The sequence below is a fragment of the Macrotis lagotis genome, chromosome X (assembly GCF_037893015.1).
Source record: "Macrotis lagotis isolate mMagLag1 chromosome X, bilby.v1.9.chrom.fasta, whole genome shotgun sequence".
Lineage (NCBI taxonomy): Eukaryota > Metazoa > Chordata > Mammalia > Peramelemorphia > Peramelidae > Macrotis > Macrotis lagotis.
Genome location: NC_133666.1, coordinates 516526667 through 516551899, shown reverse-complemented (window position 1 = coordinate 516551899; position 25233 = coordinate 516526667). Strand labels below are relative to the sequence as shown.

Below are 25233 nucleotides of genomic sequence, written 5' to 3'. Positions count from 1 at the left end.
AATGACCATGAACAATGAGAAGTGTCTTAAGACCAAAGAAGCACAAATGTTTTACTTTTTTTTAAATAGGAAGAAAATGTAGTCTCTTTAGGCCAGTGTACATGTCTTAATGATTTCCAGAAAAATTGTATAATATTTTATCAAAAGACTAGTAAGTGAATATCAAGAAAATGATGACGCTAAGATTACTGAGTTAGCATTAGTTTCATCAAAAATAAGCCAAGTAAAGGTCTGACTACACTTGTTTCCTTTTTTTCCTTCTTTTTGGACAGGACTACTCTACTGGGAGACATAGTTCATCTAGATTTATACAAATCATCTGGAAAGTAGAAAGGGAAAGAGGGGGAGGGTTTCACATACTTGAAACCAGTTATGCACAAGTGGAATTAGATTTATTATAACTAAGAGCAGTGAATAGAAGCTGTAGAGAGTCAGTCTGAAGAGAAAGAATTATCCAAAAATGGAACAATTTACCTTGGAAGGAAGTAGGTTGCTAATCAATAGAGAGCTATAATCAAAGTCTAGATGTCCACTCTTTGGGCAGGACTGGAAGTCTTCTGAGGACCCATCTAAAGTAGACTCTGTGAACTAACTGCCTGACCACAAGCATGAAACATTCTATGTAGTAGGAGAGGCTTTCTTTAAAGTTATATTTTGCTGTGAGTTGTGTTTTTTCTATAATAAAAAATCAACAAAAACCCAAAAGCTTCTTGTATTCTATGAGTTAGTCAATTGTAAAACTATAAAAATGTGTTCTGCCATTAAAAACTGTTTGCAAAACCTGTTTCCCTTCTAATATTTTCATCAAGAATAATTTTCACATATGCAAATATGCGAAGTTCATTCTCACAAACAACAGAATGTAGAAATCTAGTTCAATAGATGATAACATTAATTATAATAACAGCTAATATTTAGTATTTACTATCTGCCATACTAGGCTAAGCACTTTACAATCATTATTTCATTTGGTCCTCACAACAACCCTGCCAAATAAATATTATTATTACCCTTATTTTACAGATAAAGAAACTGAGACAAACAGAGGTTTAAGTGACTTGCCCTGGGTCACGCAATTAATAAATATCTGCGACCAGATTTGAACTAAAGTCTTCCTGACTCTAGGCCCAGGGTTCTTATCCACTGTACTATCTACTTATTGTTTTCTAAATCAACCTTTGGGGTAATAACATTTTATGATTTTTTTTTTCTATTTTATTAGTATTTTCTTCTTAAGAATCCTTAAGTATTAGTTTATCTTTCAAAAATTTTAACACCTCCAGCATGGAAAAATTTCCTAACTCTACCCTTGGTCTGCCAGTCATCCTTCCTAACTTTGTTTCAAGTGTCATTTCAACTTCTTCAAACAGCACATCAGGAAAGGAGTTTACAAAGTCTAAATATGGTGGCTGTGTCACAGATAATGAAAAGATTTCAGAACTGCAAATTAGTTCCTTTTCCTATTTGTTGTCACTCTACTGGTTTTATCCATAAATGCTCTTGGGATATTATTGACTCAGGTGGGTCTCAGAGGCCATTTTTCTGAATACTTGTTTTTATGGTCCACTGTTTTTATTTTATGAGTTGATATAGATCACAATCTTTTATCATCTTTCTTCATGTTTTGTGAACAACTTTGTATTTGTAACTGGAATTACCTTTGGCTGCTCTGCCACTCCACTTCCCAAAGTGGACAATTATCTTTTTTTTTTCCGGCAAGGCAAATGGGCTTAAGTGACTTGCCCAAGGTCATATAGCTAGGTAATTATTAAGTGTCTGAGGTCGAATTTGAACTTAGGTCCCCCTGAATCCAGAGCTAACGCTCTGTCCACTATGCCACCTGGCTGCCCCTCTTGAGTACTTTTGACCTCCCTATTATGGGTATTCCTTTATACTGGCTATACTGGCAGGAAATATTGATAATACAAATTAAAATAGAGTTTTTGTTTTTTTATTAAATTTCCCAATTTTTTAAATAGTCCATTCCAATAGGTCAGATTGAAGTTGTTAAACTAGAATGACTTCTTATCTTTATCCTTCCTTCAAATTTGATGTTAATTTTAACCTTTTACCTAACTAGTTGACCTGATATAGATGGACAGCTGATTTTTATAAATTTCCATATCAGTAAACAGCTATTTCTTCTCTGTTAGACAGAATTAATTTTATTTTTTAAAGGTAATTTGGTCCTCACTGGGACCATTCCTTTTCTTTTTTTTAGTTGTTTTTTTTTTTTTTGCAAGGCAAATGGGGTTAAGTGGCTTGCCCAAGGCCACACAGTTAGGTAATTATTAAGTGCCTGAGACCGGATTTGAACCCAGGTACTCCTGACTCCAAGGCCGGTGCTTTAACTACTACGCCACCTAGCCGCCCCAAGGACCATTCCTTTACAACTCATGACTTGTGCTATGTGGATGCAGTGCTTATGAGTAATCCATTAGTATTTGACTTTTTTCCTTCTCAAACCAGAGTTAAATTTTTCACCTTCACCCCTTTGTTGCCACATTCATCCTGAAGTTAAAAAGTATTAAAATAAAGGTTGATTTAACCAGAAATTATACAGAATTAAAAAGTCTTGTACAAATCCCATCACCAGAAGTATCCTCAAATCTCTCCAGGCTTCAGTGCATCCTCTACACTGCTACTGACAAAGTGATTTATATTAAGTGCAGATCTAAATTTTAAGCACTCATTAAATCCAGTGGTTTCCTATTATCATTAGAATCAAACAATCTACTCTATCTTAAAAGTTTTTCACAACCTTGCTCCTACATATCTCTGTCTCTGAGACAGGACAGATCAGTGGCACAAGAGATAAGAGCACTGGCCTTGAATCAGGACAGGAGTTTGAATCCAGGCTCAGACATTTGGCTCTTCCTAGCTGTGTGACCTTGGGGAAGCCACTTGATCCTAACTGCCTCACATCTAGAGCTATCTCCAGTTGTCCTGATTCATATCTGGCCATTGGACCCACATGACTCTGGAGGAGAAAGTAAGGTTGGTGACTTAGCACATCATCCTCTCTCTCAAACCCAATTCACCTGCTTGTCATGGTATCATCTCCCTGATGTTGTGGCCTTCTTCGAAAATGAAGGACAAACATTATTCTCGTTCAGTCAGACTGATACTCCATCTCCTATTTCCTCTGCCTTTGCTCTGGTTCCCCCTGCCCCATGCTTACAACACACACCCTCTTTATCTCTGCCTGAATCATTCTCTTCCTTCAAAAATACAGCTCAAGGGGCAGCTAATAAAGCACCAGCCCTGGAGTCAGGAGTACCTGGGCTCAAATCCGGTCTCAGACACTTAATAATTACCTAGCTGTGTGGCCTTGGGCAAGCCACTTAACCCCATTTACCTTGCAAAATCCTAAAAATAAACAAAAAAATACAGCTCAAGCAAAACCTACATAAAACTTTTCTTGATTCCCTCAACTATTAGTTCCTGCATGGTCAAACTACTGTGTATTAAACACAAATCTTTACGTATTTGTATTTACTCATTGTGTTTATCAACTTGTCTAATGTAAGCTCTTTGCAGATAGGAGCTATTTCATTTATTAAATCTGTATCATCAGAGTAATGAATAGTGCCTGGCAAAGTGTCATTTCCAGTTCTGATCCAGTCACCACTCCCAACTAAGTTTCAAGTACCATCGATTAAGCACTTATGATTTATTTCTAGACATAAAAGATCAGTTCCTTCTCTGGCTTCAAATATATACCACCTGTCAGTTAATAGTCAGCTGGTGGTGACTCATTAGTTCATTAACTGACTGGAAATGGATAAAACAAACCACTAAGGACAGGGGTTTGAATCCAGTCTGAAGTGATCCCAGGGAAACTATCCCTAAAACTGGCCTGTTTAAATAACCTGCAAGAAGGGGCAGCTAGATGGTGCAGTGGATAAAGAACTAGCCCTGAAGTCTGGAGTACCTGAGTTCAAATCTCACCTCAGACACTTAATAATTACCTAGCTGTGTGGCCTTGGGCAAGTCACTTAACCCCACTGCCTTGCAAAAAAAAAAAAAAACCCTAAATAAATAAATAAAAATTTAAAAAAATATCCCCCAAGTTGAAAGATTGGTACTCAAAGCTGTCCTCAAGAAATTCCTATCTATACAGATGCAATCCTAACACATAAGAAATGTCAATTATTATTAATTCTCCTCAAGTCAAATTCCCATAGTGCCAGATGCGACACCATAGTTCTGTAATAGATATCCATCAATATGCCCCCTATGAGAAATATGACAAGAATTCCATCATTTTCAGCTAAGAGAAAAGCTGAAGATATCACAGTCAGCTCTAATGACAGCACACTCTTAGTTCATTTCCATTTTGGGACAAAATCAAGTGCTTATAAATAATTTAAAAATCCACGCAAGTAAGCTGACTCTGACCTAACCCAGAAAGAATATGTAACAAACATACAGTGAGGGGCATCTAGGTGGTACAATGAATACAGCACTGACCCTGGAGTCAGGAGGATTCAGTTCAAATGCAACCTCAGACAGGTTACTAGGCAAATCACTTAATCCTGACTGCTTCCCCCATAACCCACTGCCCAAAAAAGAGAAATAAAAAACACCAACCCCATACAGTGCACTTGACTTTCCTCATCTCCGCTTGGAAACGTATCTGGTCATCAGGGCAGAATGTGGTTAAGGACAAATTTCACCTGCACTACAGAAATTCACCAAGTCCAAAGGGCCCTGTATTCACAGCTCCAGCTATTAATGCTTTTAAGTTGTCACTGAAAAGAGCATTTTTATAAATAGTAAGGCTCTCCAGATGCTCCTGTTCTGATAGTCACTGGACTCTGCCCGACAACCAAAGACCTTCTTTGTTCTCATCATATCCTCCAATCTCTCATCCCATTAGATTATGAACTCCTTGAAGGCTGAGACTGTCTTTTGAATCCCTAGTGCTTAAGCAGTGTCTGGTACACATTTAATAAATGTTTATTGACTGAAAGTTCTTTTAGTTCTTTTAGAGATCATTAACCCCGGCAGTAGCTACAATTTCCCTCCTTCCTTTATTTAAAAACAAGGTCAACTCTACAGTGTATTCTTCTCTTGAATCTCTTGCCCCCCCCCCATTCTGTTGTGAAAGCCTCAACTTCTTTAGCTGTACGTCTATGAAATGATGGGGTTTGACTAGATCAAGGTTTTGTAGACGGGATCCATGAACTTGAACAGGAAAAATTTTACATCTTACTTGCAAAATAATTTGTCTTCTTTGTAATCCTTTGTACTATGTTGTTTTACTCATTTAAAATATTATTCTGATGGGATGCGGTCCAAAGATTCACCAATTTAGCAAAAGAGTCCATGACACAAAAAGCTTCAGAATGGCTGGAATAGAGAGAGGGTCACTGAGGTCCCTCCCAGCATTCAACCCAAGCGCCTATGAAATTCTATCTGAAATAACCAAAAGACAGGAATTTCTTGGCCATTCTTTCTATTCAGAAACTTAATAACGCAGCAAGTGCACACTCTCCTTTGAAAAGTCCTTACAAGGGGCAGCTAGGTGACGCAGTGGATAGAGCTCTGGCCCTGGAGTCTGGAGGACCTGGGTTCAAATCCGGTCTCAGACACTTAATAATTACCTAGCTGTGTGGCCTTGGGCAAGCCACTTAAGCCCATTTGCCTTACAAAAGCATAAAAAAAAAAGTCCTCACAATCCAGGCAAGTTTTCCAAGAGAATTTGCAACTAAAGACAACTGAGAGGAGCCATATTTGCCTAAGAAAAGTTTTGTCTCACAATCAATATGCATTAGTGGTAAGACTTGAACTCAAATCTTCCTGGCTTTGAGGCAAGCTCTCCATGCAACATTATGTTTTCTTTCCTAATATAAAGAGAAATACAATTCAGAACAATCCTAAGAATGGAGGCAAAAACGTAAAGCACTGAAGGGTAAGGCGGCTGTGGAAAGGCAGGCCGTATACACAGCTGGTGGGATTAGTGAATTAATACAACTGTTTTGGAAATCAATTTGGAATGGGGCAAAAAAGTGACTACAGCGTCCATCGGGCTGCTGGGCTGTCAGACAGAAGGCACAGTCGGCGAGCACGCGGGCCAGGTTTCCTGGGGACCCTTCAGGCTCCGACTTGTCGGCAAGTTGTTCTGGGGTGCGGGCCCGGGGGTCGGCACGCGTGGGCTCGTGGGGGAGGGGAGGGGCCGGGCGCTCCGGGGCAGCCCCCGCCCGGCCGCGCTCAGGATGTCCGCGGGGGTCACGTGACGGCAGCCGGCACCTGCTCGGCTCGCCGCAGCCCCGCGGGGGCGCGCCGGGGGCGCGCTCCCGAGGGAGGGGAGGGGGCAGGGCTACGGTTGGGACACAAGTTGCTCCAGCCCTGACGGGCTCGGGGAAAGTTGGCGCCTGCGGGCCGCTTCTCGGCCCCGGCGCCCCGGCGCGCCCGCCCCCCGGCCCTCTCGCTCCGCGCCCTCCCGCGCCCGCACTTGACCCACCCGGAGGTGAAATCCTGCTGCACGCTCAGCAGCCGCTCCCTCAAGGTCTCCAGCATCTTCGCCGCCGCCGGGCTCTCCTCCTCCTCCTCCCGCCGCCGCCCTCCGCTCTGGGTCCGGGCCGGCCCCTACCCCGCCGCTGTCACCCGCGTGCCCATCCCCACACCCAGGGCCCGGCTCCCGGCCAGCGGCCGCGGCCCCCGCCTTCCGCGTTCTCCGCCCCGCCCCCGCCGGCCCCGCCCCCGGCGCGCCCCCACGCAGGCGCGGTAACGCCCGCCCGGGCTCCGGAACGGCCGAGGCCGCAGCGCGCGTGCGCGCCCCGCCGCCCGCAGAGCCGACCCCGACGCCCTCCTCCCGCGCCCGTGCCCGCGCCTGTGGAGCGCCCCCATCTGTAAAATAACCGGGAGCGGGCGCGGGGTGACTGCCCGGACTGCCCGGCGCCCACCGGAAGCCAACAAGTCGGAGGACGCCAGGGGGAGCCTCGGCGCCGGCTGCTCACACAGGCAAGGTGAGGCCTCCGGGCGTCGCCACCAACCAGGCAACTGAGGCAGGGGACGAGGGGCCGCTCCGGAGCTGGCGCCGGGAAGCAGGCAGAGCGAAGCAAGAGATGGAGGGAAAACTTTCCTGCCGAAAGTCACCGAAGACAAGCATATTAATAATTAATTAATATTAACCATATAAGCACCCGGTAATAGACGTTCTCAATTTTTGAAGAAATCGAATGTCACAGAAGGAAATAAATAATAGAACTATGGGGTGGGGGGGTTCCACTTTGCCTTGTCAGAATGAGATGCATCTAACCAAAAAATAAGAATTTAGAGGTTTTTAAAAAAGTCTGGAAAAGTTAGATACGATAGATTAAGAAAATTGGATGGGAATTGAAAGGAGTATATAGCTTTTTCTCAGTACTCTATGGCAAACATAGATGAGGACATAAAAACTTCACAGTCAAAAGCAGAAAGAATAAACACATCCTTTCTGGATCATAATGCAATAAAAATTACATTGAATAACGGACAATGAAAAGAGATTAAAAATTAATTGGAAATTAAATAATCACAGGAACAAATCATAGAAACAATTGATAATTTCATTATGAGACAACATATCAAAATTTATGTGATGAAGCCAAACTGGTAATTAGGGGGAAATGTATACCTTTGGTTGCTTACATCAATAAAACAGTAAAAAAGCAGATCAATGAACTGGGCATGCAACTAAAATAAACTGGAAAATGAAATTAGAAATCCTCAAACAAAATTGGAAATCCTGAAATTCAAAGGGAGCTTAAGAAAATTGAAAATAATAAAACCAACTAATAAATACCACTAGAAAGTGGTTTTATTAAAAACCAATAAATAGATAAATCATTGGTTAATATATATGCATATATATATATTCATTTATAAAACATAAATATCTACAAAAATAGAAATTACTCAGATTAACAGAGGAAGAAATAAATACTTAAAAAATCCAATCTTAGAAAAATTAATTGAGGGGCAGCCCAGAGTCGGGAGGACCTGAGTTCAAATCAGAGCTCAGATACTTAATAATTAATTAGTTGTGTGATCTTGGGCAAGTCACTTAACTCTATTGCCTTGAAAAAACAAATACATAGAAAAAGTTTAAAACAAAAAAAAGAAAAAGAATTTGAACAAGCCATCAATGAAATTCCACAAGCAAATTCTACCAGACCTTTAAAGAACACTTAATTCCAATACTATATAAACTATTTGGAAAAATAGGCAGAGCCCTAACAAATTCCTTTTATGACCCAAATATGGTGTTGATATCCAAACCAGAAACAGCCAAAAAATTATAGACCAATCTCCCTAATGAACACTGAAGAAATTTTAAAAAAGGAAAAGACTAGCAATATATCACAAAGATAAGGCCAGGTGGGATTTATACTCACATTTATACCCACATATACCCATATGCAGGTTTGGTTCAATATTATAAAAAACTATTAGCATAATTGTATCAAAAACCCACAGGAATCATATGGTTATCTAAACAGATGCAGATGTCTTTGTGCTATGATTGTAATGTAACATCACTGCTATATGAAATTCATGTAGGATGATTTCAGAAAAACCTAGAAAGACTCATATGAACTGATGCATAATGAATTGAACAGAACAGGAGAACATTACACATAGGTACAGCAATATTGTGAATGACTTAGCTATTCTCAGCAATACAGTGATCTGAGATAATACTAAAGGATTGATGAAGCATACTATCCACCACCAGAGAACTGATATTGATTGAATACACATTGAAATATGCTAATTTTCACTTTCTTTTTTTCTTATATTTATAGATTTTTGTAAAAAATTACTAATATGGAAATGTTTTACATAATTGCACATGTATAACCTCTATCTGATTGCTATCTTGGGGATGGGGGGGAGGGAGAGAGAATTTGGAACTCAAAATGTTAAATAAAAATATTTTGAATTTTTTTTAAATGAAAAGAACAACAACAACAAAAAAGATCTGCAACATCCTGTGTATGCCTATCAGCACATGTACATATGTATTAAACACAATGCACAGGTAAGTATTTGTTTATTCATAATAATCTATACACATATGTATTTATCTTTCCTCTCCTCTCCTATCTTCTCCTTTTCACTGACATCTCCTTTTTACCTGTACTTCCTCTGTCCAGAGGAATGTAAATTTTGATCTCTCAAACCTGAGAAGTTATCTTGGGGTTTATGGGTCTCAAATCACTCTAGCTCTCATCAATTGTCCAACTATAGGTCCCAAGCCAAGCCCCATATGGGACTTGATTGATTAAGAGTGAATGTGAGGGGCAGCTAGGTGGCATAATGGATAAAGCACCAGCCTTGGGGTCAGGAGTACCTGGGTTCAAATGTGGCCTCAGACACTTAATAATTACCTAGCTGTGTGTCCTTGGGCAAACCACTTAACCCCATTTGCCTTGAAAAAAAAAAAAAGAGTGAATGTAAATAGCAATTGTTTCTGTTTTGGCCAGAAACCCTGAGGATCATCCTCTTGAAGAGTCGTTTTTTTGAGGGGAGGTAGTTAGAGGACCTTCTCTACATTATTTCTTTCTTACTTAACCTTAATCACATATTGGGAATTGCCTCAATCAAACTGAGAACTGTTAAAGTCCCTGTCTTAGAAAAGGTCAACGTCCTCCACTGCATGCAATTCACTGTATGTCAGGGCATCATCTTCTTGATGTTGTGATCATCTTTGAGAACTAAGGACAAACAACAGTACATTCATGTATAGGCCTACATGCATACATATACATGTTTATATGTATGCAAGCATATAAATGTGTTATTCCAAAAGTCTTAATGCAGTTTTAAATTTAGCCTTAGTTCAAAATGCTTTGAAAACTTAAAGAACTAGGCAATATTATCATTATCAAAGAGGTTGAACTTATGTATTGTTGCTGCATATCCTAGGTGGCATGAGTTGCTTCACCAAGGAGGATTTTTGAGTTGTGCATTCAGTTCCTGATCTGCCTTATAGAACTGACAGGCTGTCTTCATTCTAACATTTAAGGACAAGATGATGTATTTTATTATTTTACTCACTAGGTGGCAGGCTATTCCAGTGGTCTCAACTCCCCAAAAACCTGCCTCCTCCCACTCAAGCCTAAGGGCTTTAAACAGCTGGTCAAAGAAAAGCCCTTGTGACCTGGTTTCTCAATGGGTCTAGACAATGATCCAAAATGTTTTAGAACTCCCATCCTTGCTTGTCTAGGAAATTTTCTGTTCTCTGTTGTTCCTCTAATATTGATGATTTACAGGAAAGCTACTTTTCTGAGGCTACCTGGCTTATTAAACAACTATAAAGTTTTTTACATTGCAAAGAAAATGTAAACCATCTGCAAACACCATTTATACTTCTTTTGGGTCCTTAGGGAATAGTCCAGTGTCACCTACTACTACAAATCAATGAAGGAATTAAAGAAAGGTAATTCTGGTTTAGGGATCTTTAGGCAGAAAGAATCCTAAGGAAGTAAGAGAATGAAAGTTATAATTCTGGAACAATTACACTTTTTTTTGGTAAGCTGCCCTTATTTTCTGACTAGTACAAACTTAGTTCTGTATGCTAGCTCCCAACTGATCACTCTGGCTTCAAATTTGTTCAAACTCCACAGTTCTTTCTCTGGATACAGATGGTATTCTCCATTGCAGACAGTCCCAAATTGTCCCTGATTGTTGCATCAGTTGTCCATCAAGGTTGATCATTGCCTCCATGTTGCTGTTAGGGTGTACAGTGTTTTTCTGGTTCTGCTCATCTCACTCAGCATCAGTTCACACAAATCCCTCCAAACTTCCCTGAATTCCCATCCCTCCTGGTTTCTAATAGAACAATAGTATTCTGTGACATACATATATCACAGTTTGCTAAGTCATTCCCCAATTGAAGGACATTCACTTGATTTCCAAATCTTTGCCACCACAAACAGGGCTGCTTTGCATATTTTTGTACAAGTGATGTTTTTACCCTTTTTCATGATCTCTTTCAGGGTATAGATCCAGTAGTGGTATTGCTGGATCAAAGGGTATGCACATTTTTGTTGTCTGGGTTCAATTTGATCAGTTTTGCCTCTACTCATTTTCTAGGGACTATTGGCAGAAAAGTAGGTCTCACCAACAATGCTTTCTGAGGTCTTTACCAAGGTAAATAGGAAGATAGGCATGGCAGATTTTTCTGGTTGGGAGGAGTAGAGAAAGGAGACTCTAGATATATTCTACAGTATTTTCCTCTTATCTCCAACAAATACTGCCTATAGAGTTTAGAATAGCAGAGGCACTTATCTTGAGGGTTGTAACTTGGTTATAAATTGCATATATAAAAGAAAACCAAATCATTACTTTTGGGTATAAAAGTATAATGATGATGGACTGTTAGAAATTCAAGTTACTTTTGACAGAAGCAATGGAACATTCTGAAAATAATTCCAATTGGAGGAGGAAATTTTGTTAACCATGAGGCTGTTACTATGACTAGGTATGACTGTTACTATTACTATCCCTGAAGAAATACAATCATAAAATTTCAGAATTGGAAGAAATTTGAGAGACATCAAGTCCAACACTAAAAAAAAAAAGATGAGAAAACAAACCCAGAGAAATTAAGTTATTTATAAGCTATAAGAAAGTAATTTAGACTTCCAGCCAAGATGGTGGAGAGAAGCCAGTGTGCTAAGGTCTCTTGGCTTTCCCTCAGAACTAATATGAATCAAGCCTCTTAACAGGATTTTGATCAATAAAACCCCAGAAAAAGAAGCTAGGAGAAGAACCTCTGCCACCAAGGTCTGTCTCAAGGGAGCGTGGGTGAGCTGGGGGAAGAGAGCAGAGAGCCAGCATAGGGGTAGTGAGGTGAGGCCCAAGGACCAACGTAAGAACAGCCACGCAGGCTTTGGCTGTGGGAGCAGCAAACCGGTACTCAAGCAGGGATGGAGGGGGAATTCCAGCACAGCAGGTGGGAGAGTTGCAGAGTGTAGCTAGACATGGCTCTGCTCAGCTTAGCTGGTCTGGAGGACCAGGGCTAGGCCCTGTATTTTTCATTGGAGTCCTTGTGTTTCCAGTTGAGTCCCCTCTCCCCCATCCCTGTGAGAGAAAGCAACTCTTCCCAGAACAAGCACAGGCTCAGGCATGGGCAGCAGATATCTCTCAGTAGAATAAGGAGATTAATTATCTAGCCTGAGGGCCCAGCCTACATTGTTCAAGGATAAGAGTATCCAGCTGTGCTCCCCCCCCCCCCCAGGGAGTGGTCCATAAATCAAGGTCACAGATATTCCAGGGAAATCCTCTAGCACCCCCTACTGGCCCACCCACTTGGAGTTACTAAACTCAGCTAAGCTCCAGGGAATTCAACTCCAATGGTCTGTGAACCAGCCCCTCCCCCAATACAAGATCCTTACAAAATGAAAAAAAAAGCCAGCGGAAGGGATCTATAGAAAGCTACCTTGAAGAAAAAAGATTCTATGTCAGATCTAGAACTTCTGAGGAGAATATGAATTGATCTCCAGCCCAGAAAGACCTCTTAGAAGAAATCAGGAAAAAGTTAAAAAATCAATCGGAGAAATTAGGAAAAGAAACATAAGAGAAAATTAACATCTTGCAACAAGAAAACAAATCCTTGGAAAATATAACTGGTCAAATGCAAAAAGAAAATGATTCTCTCAAAACAACATTTGGGCAAATGGAAAACTCCTTCAAAAATAGAATTGAACAACTGGAAAAGGAATGGAAAAAGTAACTGAAGAAAATTGTCTAAAAAAAAGAATGGAATCTGTGGAAACTAATGACTTCATGAGACAATAAGAATCTGTTAAATAAAACCAAAAAATCAAAATAATAGAAGAAAATGTAAAATAACTCATCAGCAAAACCACTGACCTTGAGAATAGATCCAAGAGAGAGAACTTAAGAATCATTGGACTTCCTGAAAACATTGAAGATAAAAAAAAGCCTGGATCAATATTACAGGGTTTAGTGATGGAAAACTGCCTTGATATCACAGATCCAGAGGGCAAAATAGTTATTGAAAGAATACACCGGGGGGCTAGGTGGTATAGTGGATAGAGCACCGGCCCTGGAGTCAGAAATACCTGAGTTCAAACCCGGCCTCAGACACTTGATAATTACCTAGCTGTGTGGCCTTGGGCAAGCCACTTAACCCCATGTACCTTGCCAAAAAAAACCCTAAAAAAAAAGAATACACCAATCCCCTTCAGAAAAAGATCTCAAAAATGAAAACAGCAAAGGAATATTGTGGCCAAATTCCAGAACAATCAGATAAAAAAGAGAAAATCCTGCAAGCAGCTAAAATAAAACAATTTAGATACCAAGGAGCCACAGTAAGGATTACACTGGACCTGTTTGCATCATTAATGGATCAAAGGGCCTGGGATACAATATTCTGAAGAGCCAGGGAGTTTGGAATGCTCTAGCCAAGAATCCACTATCTGGCAAAACTGAGCCTTCTCTTCCAAGGAAAAAGATAGACATTTAATGAAATAGGAGACTTCTCACTTTTCCTGATGAAAAGACCAGAGGTAAATAGAAAATTTGGGCTTCAAACAAGAAACTCAAGAGACACGTGAAAAGCTTAAAAAAGGGAAAAACAAAAAAAACTGCTATCCAATAAGATGAAAATGGCTATATCCCCACCTGGAAAAAACATTCTTATAACTCTTGAGAATGGTAACTCTATTAGAATATTCTTAGCCAGAAATAATGGACACTCATGATTTGTCTGTGACACTGATAGAATGATTAAAAATCAAGAGATGGTACGATGGAGGAGACTGAATGGGTTAAATCATATTACATGAAGAGGTACAAAGGACCTATTGAAATAGAGGGGAAGAAGGGAGAAGGTAAGAATTGCCTGAATCTTACTCTCATCATATTTAACTCAAAGTTAACATGAACACATTCAGTTAAGAAACTTATCTTACATTTCAAGTATTAAAAGGGGAAAGGGGGAGGAGGGTGGATAAGAGAAACTAATAGAAGGAAGGGAAGGGGGAAAGTAAGGGGAGGGAGGTTGGATATAAGGGGTCAAACACACTGAAAGAGATGATATTCAGAAGCAAAATACTGGAGAATATGAATAAAGTGAAAAAAAGGGGAAAAATACAGAGGGCCAATGGTTTGGAGGGCAATAAAGAGTTAGTAATTATAACTCTGAATGTAAATGGGATAAAATTTCCCATAAAACATAAGCAAATAGCAGAGTGTATTAAAAATCAGAATCCTACAATAAACTGCTATATGGCTTACAAGAAACTCATTTGAAGCAGAGAGATACATATAGAGAAAAGGTAAGAGGTTGAAGCAAAATACATTTTGCTTCATTTGAAGTGAAAAAGGCAGGGGTAGCAATCCTTATCTCAGACAAAGCAGCTGCAAAAGTAGATCTCATTAAAAGAGATAAGGAAGGAAACCATATCCTCCTAAAAAGGTACCATAAACAGTAAAGCAATTTTGATACTAAATATGTATGTACCAAGCAGTATAGCATCCAAATTCTTAGAGGAGAAGCTGAATGAATTACAGGAAGACATAGACAGAAAAACTCTATGAGTGGGAGACCTCAACATCCCTCTCTCAGATTTAGATAAGTCTAACCATAAAATAAACAAGATGGAAGTTAAAGAAGTAAAGAGAATGCTAGAAAACCTGGACATGAGAGACCTTTGGAGAAAACAATGGGGATAGAAAGGTATATGCTTTTTTTTTCTGCAGTACATGGCACTTACACAAAAAGTGACCATGTGCTAGGGCACAAAAACCTTTTAATCAGAAAAGCAGAAATAGTGAATACTTACTTCTCAGATCATAATGTGATAAAAATCACATGCAATAATGAGCCATGGGGAGATAGACCTGAAATTAATTGGAAACTAAATAACCTCATTTTAAACAATGAGCGGATTAAATAACAAATCATAGATGGAATTAATGATTTCATCCTAGATAATGACAATAATGAGACAATATAGAAAACTTATGAGATACAACCAAGGCAGTTGTCAGGGAATATAATATATCTTTAAATGCTTACATGAGTAAATTAGAGAAATAGGAAATCAATGAACTAAGAATGCAACTAATAAAATTAGAGGAAGAACAAATTAAAAATCCAATTAAATACCAAATTGGAAATTCTAAAAATTAAAGGAGAAATTAAAGAAACTGAAAATAAGAAAACTATTGAACTAATAGATAAAATCAAGAGTTGGTTTTATGAAAAAACCAATAAAATTGATAAACTTTGGGTTAATTTGATTACAAAAAAAGAAAATCAAATTGCCAGTATCATAAATGAAAAAGGTGAACTCACCACCAATGAGGAGGAAATTAAAATAATGATTAGGAATTATTTTGCCCAACTATATGCCAATACATTTTATAATCTAAGTTAAATGGATGAATATTTACAAAAGTATAAGTTGTTCATGCTAAATGAAGAGAAAATTAAATATATCAATAACCCTACCTCAGAAAAAAAATTCAACAACTCATTATTGAACTCCTTAAGAAAAAATCTTCAGGGCAAGATGAATTCACAAGTGAGTTCTATGAAACATTTAATGAACAATTAGTTCCAATTCTATGAAAATTCTTTGAAAAAAAATAGGTGAAGACGGAACTCTGCCTAACTCCTTCTATGATACCAATATGGTGCTGATGCCTAAACCAGGAAGCATCAAAACAGAGAAAGAAAAGTATAGACCTATATCCCTAATGAATATAGATGCAAAAATCTTTTTTTTAAGGTATTTTTTTTGCAAGGCAATGGGATTAAGTGGCTTGCCCAAGGCCACACGGCTAGGTAATTATTAAGTGTCTGAGACCGGATTTGAACCCAAGTACTCCTGACTCCAAGGCCGGTGCTTTATCCACTGTGCCACCTAGCCACCCCCAATGCAAAAATCTTAAATGAAATCTTAGCAAAGTGATTACAGCAAGTTATCACTAGGACAATATAATATGACCAAACAGGATTTATCTCAGAAATGCAGGGTTGATTCAATATTAGGAAAACTGTTAGTATAATTAACTATATCAATGACAAACCTAACAGAAATCATATGATTATCTCAATAGATGCTGATAAAGCCTTTCACAAAATACAGCATCCATTCCTACTAAAAACACTAGAGAACATAGGAATAAATGCATTGTTCCTTAGAATGATAAGCAATATCTAACTGAAACCATCAACAAACATCATATGCAATGGGGATAAGCTAGAGGCATTCCCAATAAGATCAAGGGTGAAACAAGGATGCTCATTATCACCACTACTATTCAATATTGTATTAGAAAGGTTAGCTTCACAATAAGAGAAGACAAAGAAATTGAAGGAATTAGAATTGAAAAGAAAGAAAACTTATTCTTTGCAGATGACATGATGGTATAACTAGAGAATCCAAAAAAAATCATCTAAAAAACTACTAGAAATAATTAGCAACTTTAGCAAAGTCACAGAATATAAATTAAACCCTCATAAATCTTCAGCATTCTATATAATACTAGCAAGATTCAGCAGCAAGAGCTAGAAAGAGAAATCCCATTTAATATAACTACAGACAATATAAAATACTTGAGAGTCTACCTGCCAAGGCAGACTCAGAAACTCTGTGAAAACAACTATAAAACACTTCTCATGCTAGCAAGATTCAGCAGCAAGAGCTAGAAAGAGAAATCCCATTTAATATAACTACAAACAATATAAAATACTTGGGAGTCTACCTGCCAAGGCAGACTCAGAAACTCTGTGAAAACAACTATAAAACACTTTTCATGCAAATAAAATCAGATTTAAATAACTGGGCAAATATCAACTGCTCATGGATAGGCCGAGCTAATATAATAAAAATTACAATTCTATCTAAATTGTACTACTTATTTTGTGCCTTACCAAACAAACTTCCATAAAATTACTTTAATAAGCTAGAAAAAATATAAGTTAATTCATATGGAGAAACAAAAAGTCAAGAATATCCAGGGATTTAATGAGAAAAAGTGTAAAAGAAGGTGGCTTTGCCCTACCAGATCTAAAATTATATTATAAATCACCAGTCATCAAAAATGTCTGGTACTGGCTAAGAAATAGAGTGGTAGATAGTGAAATAGACTAGGTGCAAAGGAGGTAGCAGGGAATGATTATAAAAATCTGCTGTTTGATAAACTCAAAGAATTCAGCTACTGGGATAAAAACTGTCAGGAAAATTGGAAGTTAGTATGGCAGAAACTTGGATTAGATCAACATCTCATACCCTATACCAAGTTAAGATCAAAATGAGTACAAAATTTAGACATAAAAGACTACTATAAGCAAACTAGGAGATCAAGGAATTGTTTACCTGTTAGATCTATGGAAAGGGAAGCAGTTTATGACCAAGGAAGAGATGGAGAACACTGAAAACAAACTAGATAATATTGATTACATTAAATTTAAAAGCTTTTGTAACAACAAAACCACTGTAACCAAGATCAAAAAAGATGTAGTAAATTGAGAAACAATTTTTACAACTAGTATTTCTGACAAAGGACTCATTTCTAAAATATATATAAATCACTGAGTCAAATTTATAAAACAAAAACAAAAAAGAAGCCGTTCCCCAATTGACAAATGGTCAAAGAATATGTAGAGACAATTTACAGATAAGGAAATCAAAGTGATCCATAGCCATATGAAAAATTGCTCTAAATCATTACTGATTAGAGAAAAATGCAAATTCTCTGAAGTACCACCTCATACCTCTCAGATTGACCAATATGACCAGAAAGGACAATGTTCAATGTTGGAAAGGATGTGGGAAATCTGGGACACTAATACATTATTGGTGGAACTGTGAACTGATCTAACCTTTTTTGGAGAGCAATTTGGAAATATGCCCAAAGTGCAATGAAAATGTGCATACCCTTTCATCCAGCAATAACCACTACTGGGTCTGTTTCTTGAAGAGATCATGAAAAAGGGTAAAAACATCACTTGTTCAAAAATATTCATAGCAGCTCTGTGGTGGCAAAGATTTGGAAATTGAATGAATGTCCATCTGTTGGAGAATGGTTGAACAAATTGTGGAACAGTATCGTAGTATTAGAAATGAGGAGGGATGGAAATTCAGAGAAGCCTGGAAAGATTTGCATGAACTGATGCTGAACGAGATGAGCAGAACCAGAAGAACATTGTACACTAACAGCAACATTGGGTTGATGATCAACCTTAATAGACTTGCTCATTTCATCAGTGCAATAATCAGGGACAATTATAGAGTATCTGCAATGGAGAATACCACCTGTGTCCAAAGAAAGAATTGTGGTGTTTAAGAAAAGGTGAAAGACTATTGCCTTCATTTTTTTAAAAAAAATGTTATCTTATGTATTTTGTAATTTTGCTATCTCTTATATTTTATTTTTTTTCTGTAAGGATATGATTTTTCTCTCAACACATTCAATTTTGATCAATGTAGAGCATGGAAACAATGTAAAGACTATCAGACTGCCTTCTGTGGGAGGTGGGGGGGAGGGAAGCAAGGTTGTTAAAAAAATTGTAAAATTCAAAAAAAAAAAAGAAAGTAACTGACCTAATTCTAAATCCAATGTTCTTTCTAAGTATATCAAGCAAATAAAAGATAACTTATAGAACTGTCTAGTATCACTTATATGATATACATTTAAAGTCTATATAAATGTGAATAACTATTATAACTTACAAACTGAAGAGTACCAGGCCTATCAAGTCCTGAAAGACTTGGAAATTGTTGCTTCATTCATTTTCTCTGTGTAAATGTAGTATCAAAGTGTTAAAAGTAAAAGAGATTTATGACATCTAATCCAACTCCCTCATTTTATAAATTAAGAAATTGAGGCATAGAGCAGAGAAATGACTTTCCCAAAGTTGTACAGGTAATCAGTAGCAAAACTAGAATTTAAACCAACGTTCACTGGCTAAAATTCCAATCCCCAGGGCAATGTATCTAATATTGTGTGACATATTAGTGCCATGGACAGCACCAGGAGCTACATTTCCTTACACAGACTATAATTTGAATTTTCTTTATGGACAGAACTTAACTAAAGGCACAGTCTAGTACTAGACTAGTACTAGAAACTTGGAAAGTCTTTGTTGCCCAGGAATCTAAAATCAAACAGGCTCAAAAAACCCTCTTGACTTCCTGACTGAGATTGGAAATTTGATCCCCTTTCCTACTTTTATGAAAAATGAAGTAGGATTCAGAATGGTAAGGAGTGATTTAAAAAAGAGTTTTCAAGTATGGGTATAACTATAAAAATGGTGTTTTTAATAACTGAGTAATGAGGGAATTGATAAACTTCTTAATTAATTGATTTACATACCTCTCCCCTAGTTCACTTTATATACAGAAAACAAAGGACAGAGAGAAAACATCAAGAAGTTAATATGTTAAATGCAAAAACTGGAATGGGAGGAAATAGATTGACTCTTACTAAAAATCCTTGTTATTTCTTTTTAAAGTTTGAAAAAAAAGTTTACCTGTTAAAATCGAAATGGGAGCCCCTAACTCTCTGTAAAATTCCCCTAGTAACTGAGCAGCCTCTTTTTTCTAGTTTTTTTTGCTACCTCTAAAAAAAAAAAGAATGACATCACTTTTTTCAACTATCTTCCTACAGATGAGAATTTTCATGCAATTATATATCACTACTCTCTAGGCTCACATAGAACCCTCTAGAAAGTGTAGTTAAGAGAATTTTTTCCCAAGAAATGATGATACTTTGCCCTTATCATTGTTGGGGTAGCAATTTTGGGAACCACTACTACAGTGCCTCAAGCCAAAATCTGTCTCTCTTTGCAACTTCTACTCATTTCCTCTAACTTTATATCTGAAGCCTAGTAAAATAGCTCTGAGTCTTCTTTCACATGATAATTCTTCAAACACCAAAGGCAACCATATGAAGATGCAGTCATTACTTTAAGTGCTATAGTAATAGCTTAAAAAATGCACAATTTCTCAATGAGGCATCATTCAGGGAACATTTTGTGGAACCTTAAAGGATAAGTTGGCATTGTGTCAGTAGAGAGAGAATATTCTAAAAAGCACAGATTATATTTGAGTGCATTGAATAATGAAGTTTGACTGGAATAAAGGATGTGTGAAGGATAGCAATGGGAATAAGGCCAAATTGGACCCCAAGTAGAAGTAGTGGTAACAACAGTAGTTCAAAATTCTTGATTCACTGCTACATGGCCCTGGTACTAGAGAGTGGTACCTATAAACTTCAATAAATCATATAAGTCTGACCCTGCTGTATCCTTATAACTACCCTGTCTGCACCCACTCTAGACTTCATAGATAAGCCATTGAAATTGTCTACTGAGAGAAATGTAATCAGAATAAACCCATATTAAGTAAGATCAGATTTAAAAAAACAACAAATCTCTTTTTGAAAGCACTATCTACCCTCAAAGTTCTTTGGAAATTAGCCAACAAAAATATAGCAGTGCACATACTAATTACAGGTTTTCTGCCAACAGAACCCATAGAACTTGACTCATTTAGTTTCCCAGAAATTTAGGACTACAATGATTTATGCCAAGCATATCATATTGAATGAAAACTTTAATATTCCAAAATTAAAAAAATCTTAAAGCCATTTTATTTTCCCCCCTACAAAATTGAAACTTCCAACACATTTAAAACATCTATTCAAAAAAGCACTTTTTTTTAAAAAAAAAGAAACTTCCCCAAAGTGGTAGGTTGCTACAGAATTTTCTACAATTACACTCAGGAGGCCATATAATTTAGAGTTAATGGCTTATTTTTTGACTTGGTTTATTGCTACCTGCTTCTATATTCATTCTTCCCCTTCAGCTTTGCCAAAAACAAAATTAACAGTTGTTCCTACTCAATTGTAAAGGATGACAAATTAGAGAACAATTCTGAGTTCTGACTTTGACTAGTACATTTATTTCACCGGGATCATTGACTGCTTAGAACAAATCTGTCTGTCGAAATCATCATTGAACCTAAGACCTAGTCTATAAGTATCTATTTTTTTTCTTTACCTAATCATCTAGTTGATCAGAAAGCTAAGGAGGAAAATGCGTTCCTTCAGACAAACAGAATTATAGAATATTAGTATGAAAATGATGATGATATTTGTCCTTTGTTCTCGAAAAAGACCAAGACATCAGGGAGGTGATGCCATGACAAGCATATGAATTGTATTTGAGTGAGGGGGTACTGTGACTAAATATGGGGAGCCATCTGTTAAAGACATTCTTAGTCTTATGCCCTTACTTTTTCTATAACCATCTCTGTCTGGAACTTTTCAGGTTCCATCTCCTATGTTAAAACAGTCCTGATGCCACTCTAACAATTGTATCAAAAGTGGAAAATTAATAAGATTCATCTAGCTGTACTCCACTTCTCCCTACAAAATATCTGTCCCTCTTCAGTTCTTCTTCCCTGAGCTGCCATAATGGCTTGAAAAGAGACCTTGGAGACTTACCTATTGAATATGAATGACAATATATTGGCTCGTTGATGCCTCGGGTCCAAAGATAGTCTTCTCTCAGGACTATTGTGAATTTCCATCTCCTGTCCTAACCTGAAGCTCACTGTGGCTAAGGTGCTAGCAATATCTTTAGTAGTGGTTCTTTCCTGTTCGGTTCCCTTTTCTAGGTATCAGCTGTTATTTTTATTCAGGTGTGGTTGCTTCTCTGATTTTGGAGGCAGCATCTACCATACCAGTTTGAAGGAGAATTGCTACCCTAAAGCTTCCCTTCTTGCCACTACCTCCTCCTCCTCTATGATTCTAAGCTTTACATCTTTACTTTGTCTTCCCTTAAAAATGAAAACCTATTGCTTTTCAGTGAGTGATAAGTCTAATTTGAATTTTTCTGTGGAGGCATTTTTAAGTTCCTGAATTCACTTCATTGGATTGGAATCTTTAGAACTTGAAAGGACCTTAAAACTATTAAGGCATAATTTAGCTCCTGAGTCTCACTGATAGAAATCTTACTAAGGGAGTAGGGACCTTTTTTATTTGATTTCATCTTCAAAAAACTTCTGTACACCTCTGATGGGGAGACTGAGATACATTACTAATTATAAAATTCACAAAAATTTCAATGTAATATGAAGTAATTTTTGGTTTAGTTTCCATACAACACATTCAATATTCATATTCTTACTAATTTAACTGACTTGCTCTTTCTACAAACCTTTAATTCAAATACAGGTGATCAAATATTAAAACATCCCTTGGTACTTTTCTGACATTTACTTCTTAAGTTCATGGATGATTCAGTAAGATAAAGTTCCTATTGGGCAAACCTGGTTCCATTTACTTTATAATATGGAGGATAAAATGAGTCAATGTATATAAAGCACTTTGCTGATCTTAAACTACTACATAAATACTAGTTATATTATAGTTCCTCTTTCTTAGCTACTCCAAGCTTCAATTAGTTAACCAATCCCCAATCAGAACTACTCCCTAACAATCTATTAATCAATAACAACATGCATTTATTAAGCAGATACTTCCTATATTTCAGACACTATGTTAGGGATTAGGCATATAAATATTAAAAAAAATAATTCCAACTCTCAAGGAGCTTACTTACATTCTAAAGAAAGAAAATGTTCCATAGGCAAAAATTCTATCCATATATTTTTGTATAAGGCCATACTAAATAACATATGAATTTGAAAGCCAAAGCTATTTAACAAGAAACTAAATCTGCTACTGTTTGCTATGATTGTTTTCAAGAACAAAGTAGGAAAGAAAACTTTCACAAAACTAATGAACAGATAAATGGATAGATAAATAAATGAATGAATGAATAAAAATCATTTATTAATGGCTACATACATGAGTCACTGTGTTGCACACTGGGGAAACAAATAGAAAAGAAAGACAGTTCCGGCTCTCAAGAAACTCATATCATAACAAAGGAGACAACAAACAGAAAGTTACAGATGCAAGTTAGATGGAAGGATCCTGCCACAGTGGCAAAGCAAATGGTAATAATGTATCTTTTTAAATGTGATTTCAATTGATAAAAACTATATATTTCTAATGTTGAATCATTTTACAGTACCAAGGATTTTGGTGGCAAGAACTTCTTTTCTGGATATTCAGTACCTGTGGCTGCTACAAAGCCATGGTCTATAACACCTGCATAAGCAATTGGCAGGTGTTATCTTTGCTAGAGTTGCTTCTGTGGATGATGGCTGAAGATACTGAGTTAGAAGAAGGACTGATGGGGATTGGGGGAGGGGTGCATTGTTTCCAGGGCTCTTAGTATCAAAGTCTTAATTTGAAGAGAGATGATGGCAGTAGTCTGATTTGCCTTCCACAAATTGTTTTCTATTAATCCCTTAGGTATCTTGCTGCTTCAACTGGATTGGTTTGCCTGTTCTTTAGGTGGTAGTTTCTTGGCAGTTGATGGGAATGCCAGGATACTTTCTGCATAAATTGCTTTTCTAGATGGTGGCTGAAAGTACAGAACCAGTGATCTGGGTAGGAATGGGAGGAAAATTGCCATTCTTGAGACTCTTGTGTTTAACTAAACTAATATATATGTATATATATAATTATATATTCATATATATATGATTGATAATTTTTTTAAATTTAAAAGTTTTTAAACAAAAAACTTATAGCCAAAATTAAAAGGAAAGCAGGAAACTAAAAGTGGAGATTGGAAGATTCACAGTAATTTTCTCTGATAAAGGTCTCTTTTCCCAAATATGTAAGTGAATGAGTCAAATCTAGAAAAATAGCCACTCCTCAATTGATAAAGGGTCAAAGGACATGAACAGTCTGTTCTCTGAAGAAGAAATCAAAGTTATCTACAGCCAAGAAGAAAAATGCTTCAAATCACTACCAATCAGAAAAATGAAAATCAAAACATCTCTGAGATACCACCTCACACCCAACAGATTAGCCCACATAAAAGAAAAGCAAAATGACAAATGCTCCTGAAACTGAGGAAAAGTTGCTATACGAATGCACTGCCAATGGAGTTGAGATCCAGTCCAACCATCATGGAGAACAATCCGGAACTATGACCAAAGGACTAGAAAACTGGACCTCTGACCATCTGAAACTTGATTTGAACTTGTTGTGGGTTAGTCTCTTCTTCAGGGTTTATCTCTAGATGACTGGTTCTAAGGAGTTTCTGAATAAATTTTGTTTTCTTTGATATATTCATATCAGTGGCCTCAGTATCTTGACCACCATATTTTAAAAATTTGACATAGGCAGTATTCTATACATTTAGTCCTCTATATCTTCAAAGAAGTAGGATTAGTTGTCTTCTCATCTTTTTGGGGGGGAGGGCAAAGCTTGATTAGCATACTTTGGAAACTTGGTTTTTTTTTATTGTTTTGTTGTAGCAATAAATATAAATCTTTTAATGCTTCCCTATTTTCATCATGTTTCTTAAAGTCTAGAAATATTTCAGTACATTTATGTGTCACAGTTTTTTTCTTCTAATTCCTTATTGCTGAGCATTGACTTTCTTCTAGTTTTTTGCTACCACAAAAGTACTGCTATAAATATTTTCGCATATAATGGGGTCTTTCTTTGACAACCTTGTTGTATATATCTAACAGTGGAATCACTGGTCAAAGGTTATGGACATTTTAGTCATTTTTTTTGCCAAATTCCAAATTGATTTCCAAAGCAGTTGCATTAATTCATTAATTCTACCAACTGTATATATGGCCTGTCTTTCCACAGCCACTTTACCTTCAATGATTTACATTTTTGCCTCCATTCTTGGGATTTTTCTGAATTGTATTTCTCTTAATATTAGGAAAGAAAACATAATGTTGGATAGACAGCTTGCCTCAAAGCCAGGAAGATTTTAACTCAAGTCTTACAACTAATGCATATTGATTGTGAGACCCTGGGGAAATTACATAACTTCTCAGTATTCTAGGCAAATAAGTAAGTTGAATATATATATATATATATATATGTGTGTGTGTGTGTGTGTGTGTGTGTGTGTGTGTGTGTGTGTGTGTGTGTATGTATGTATATATGCAATATATAAGTTGCAAAGAAGATATCAAATTGCATCAGAAGAGTAAGTTTCCTTACTTGGGAATTCCTGTATGTATGAAATCTTAGATCTATTCCTTAGCCTATAGTATTAATGATTTTGCAAATTCTTTAATATGGTCAGTAGTGACTTGCAGTTCTAATCTTTGCCTACTCACCTATTGGGGAATGACTTTTTCTCCC

At 37.2% G+C, this 25233-nt stretch overlaps 1 protein-coding gene across 1 annotated transcript in view; it reads right to left on the bottom strand.

Moving 5' to 3' along the window:
- The window catches only part of DTNBP1 (dystrobrevin binding protein 1), a 171407-nt gene extending 164793 nt beyond the window's left edge, over nucleotides 1-6614 (bottom strand). Inside the window, exon 1 of the mRNA XM_074207420.1 lies at nucleotides 6470-6614. Coding sequence (XP_074063521.1) covers nucleotides 6470-6525 — 56 coding nt within the window. The 5' untranslated portion in view covers nucleotides 6526-6614. The remainder of the gene's footprint in view (nucleotides 1-6469) is intronic.
- Nucleotides 6615-25233: the final 18619 nt, after the last annotated feature.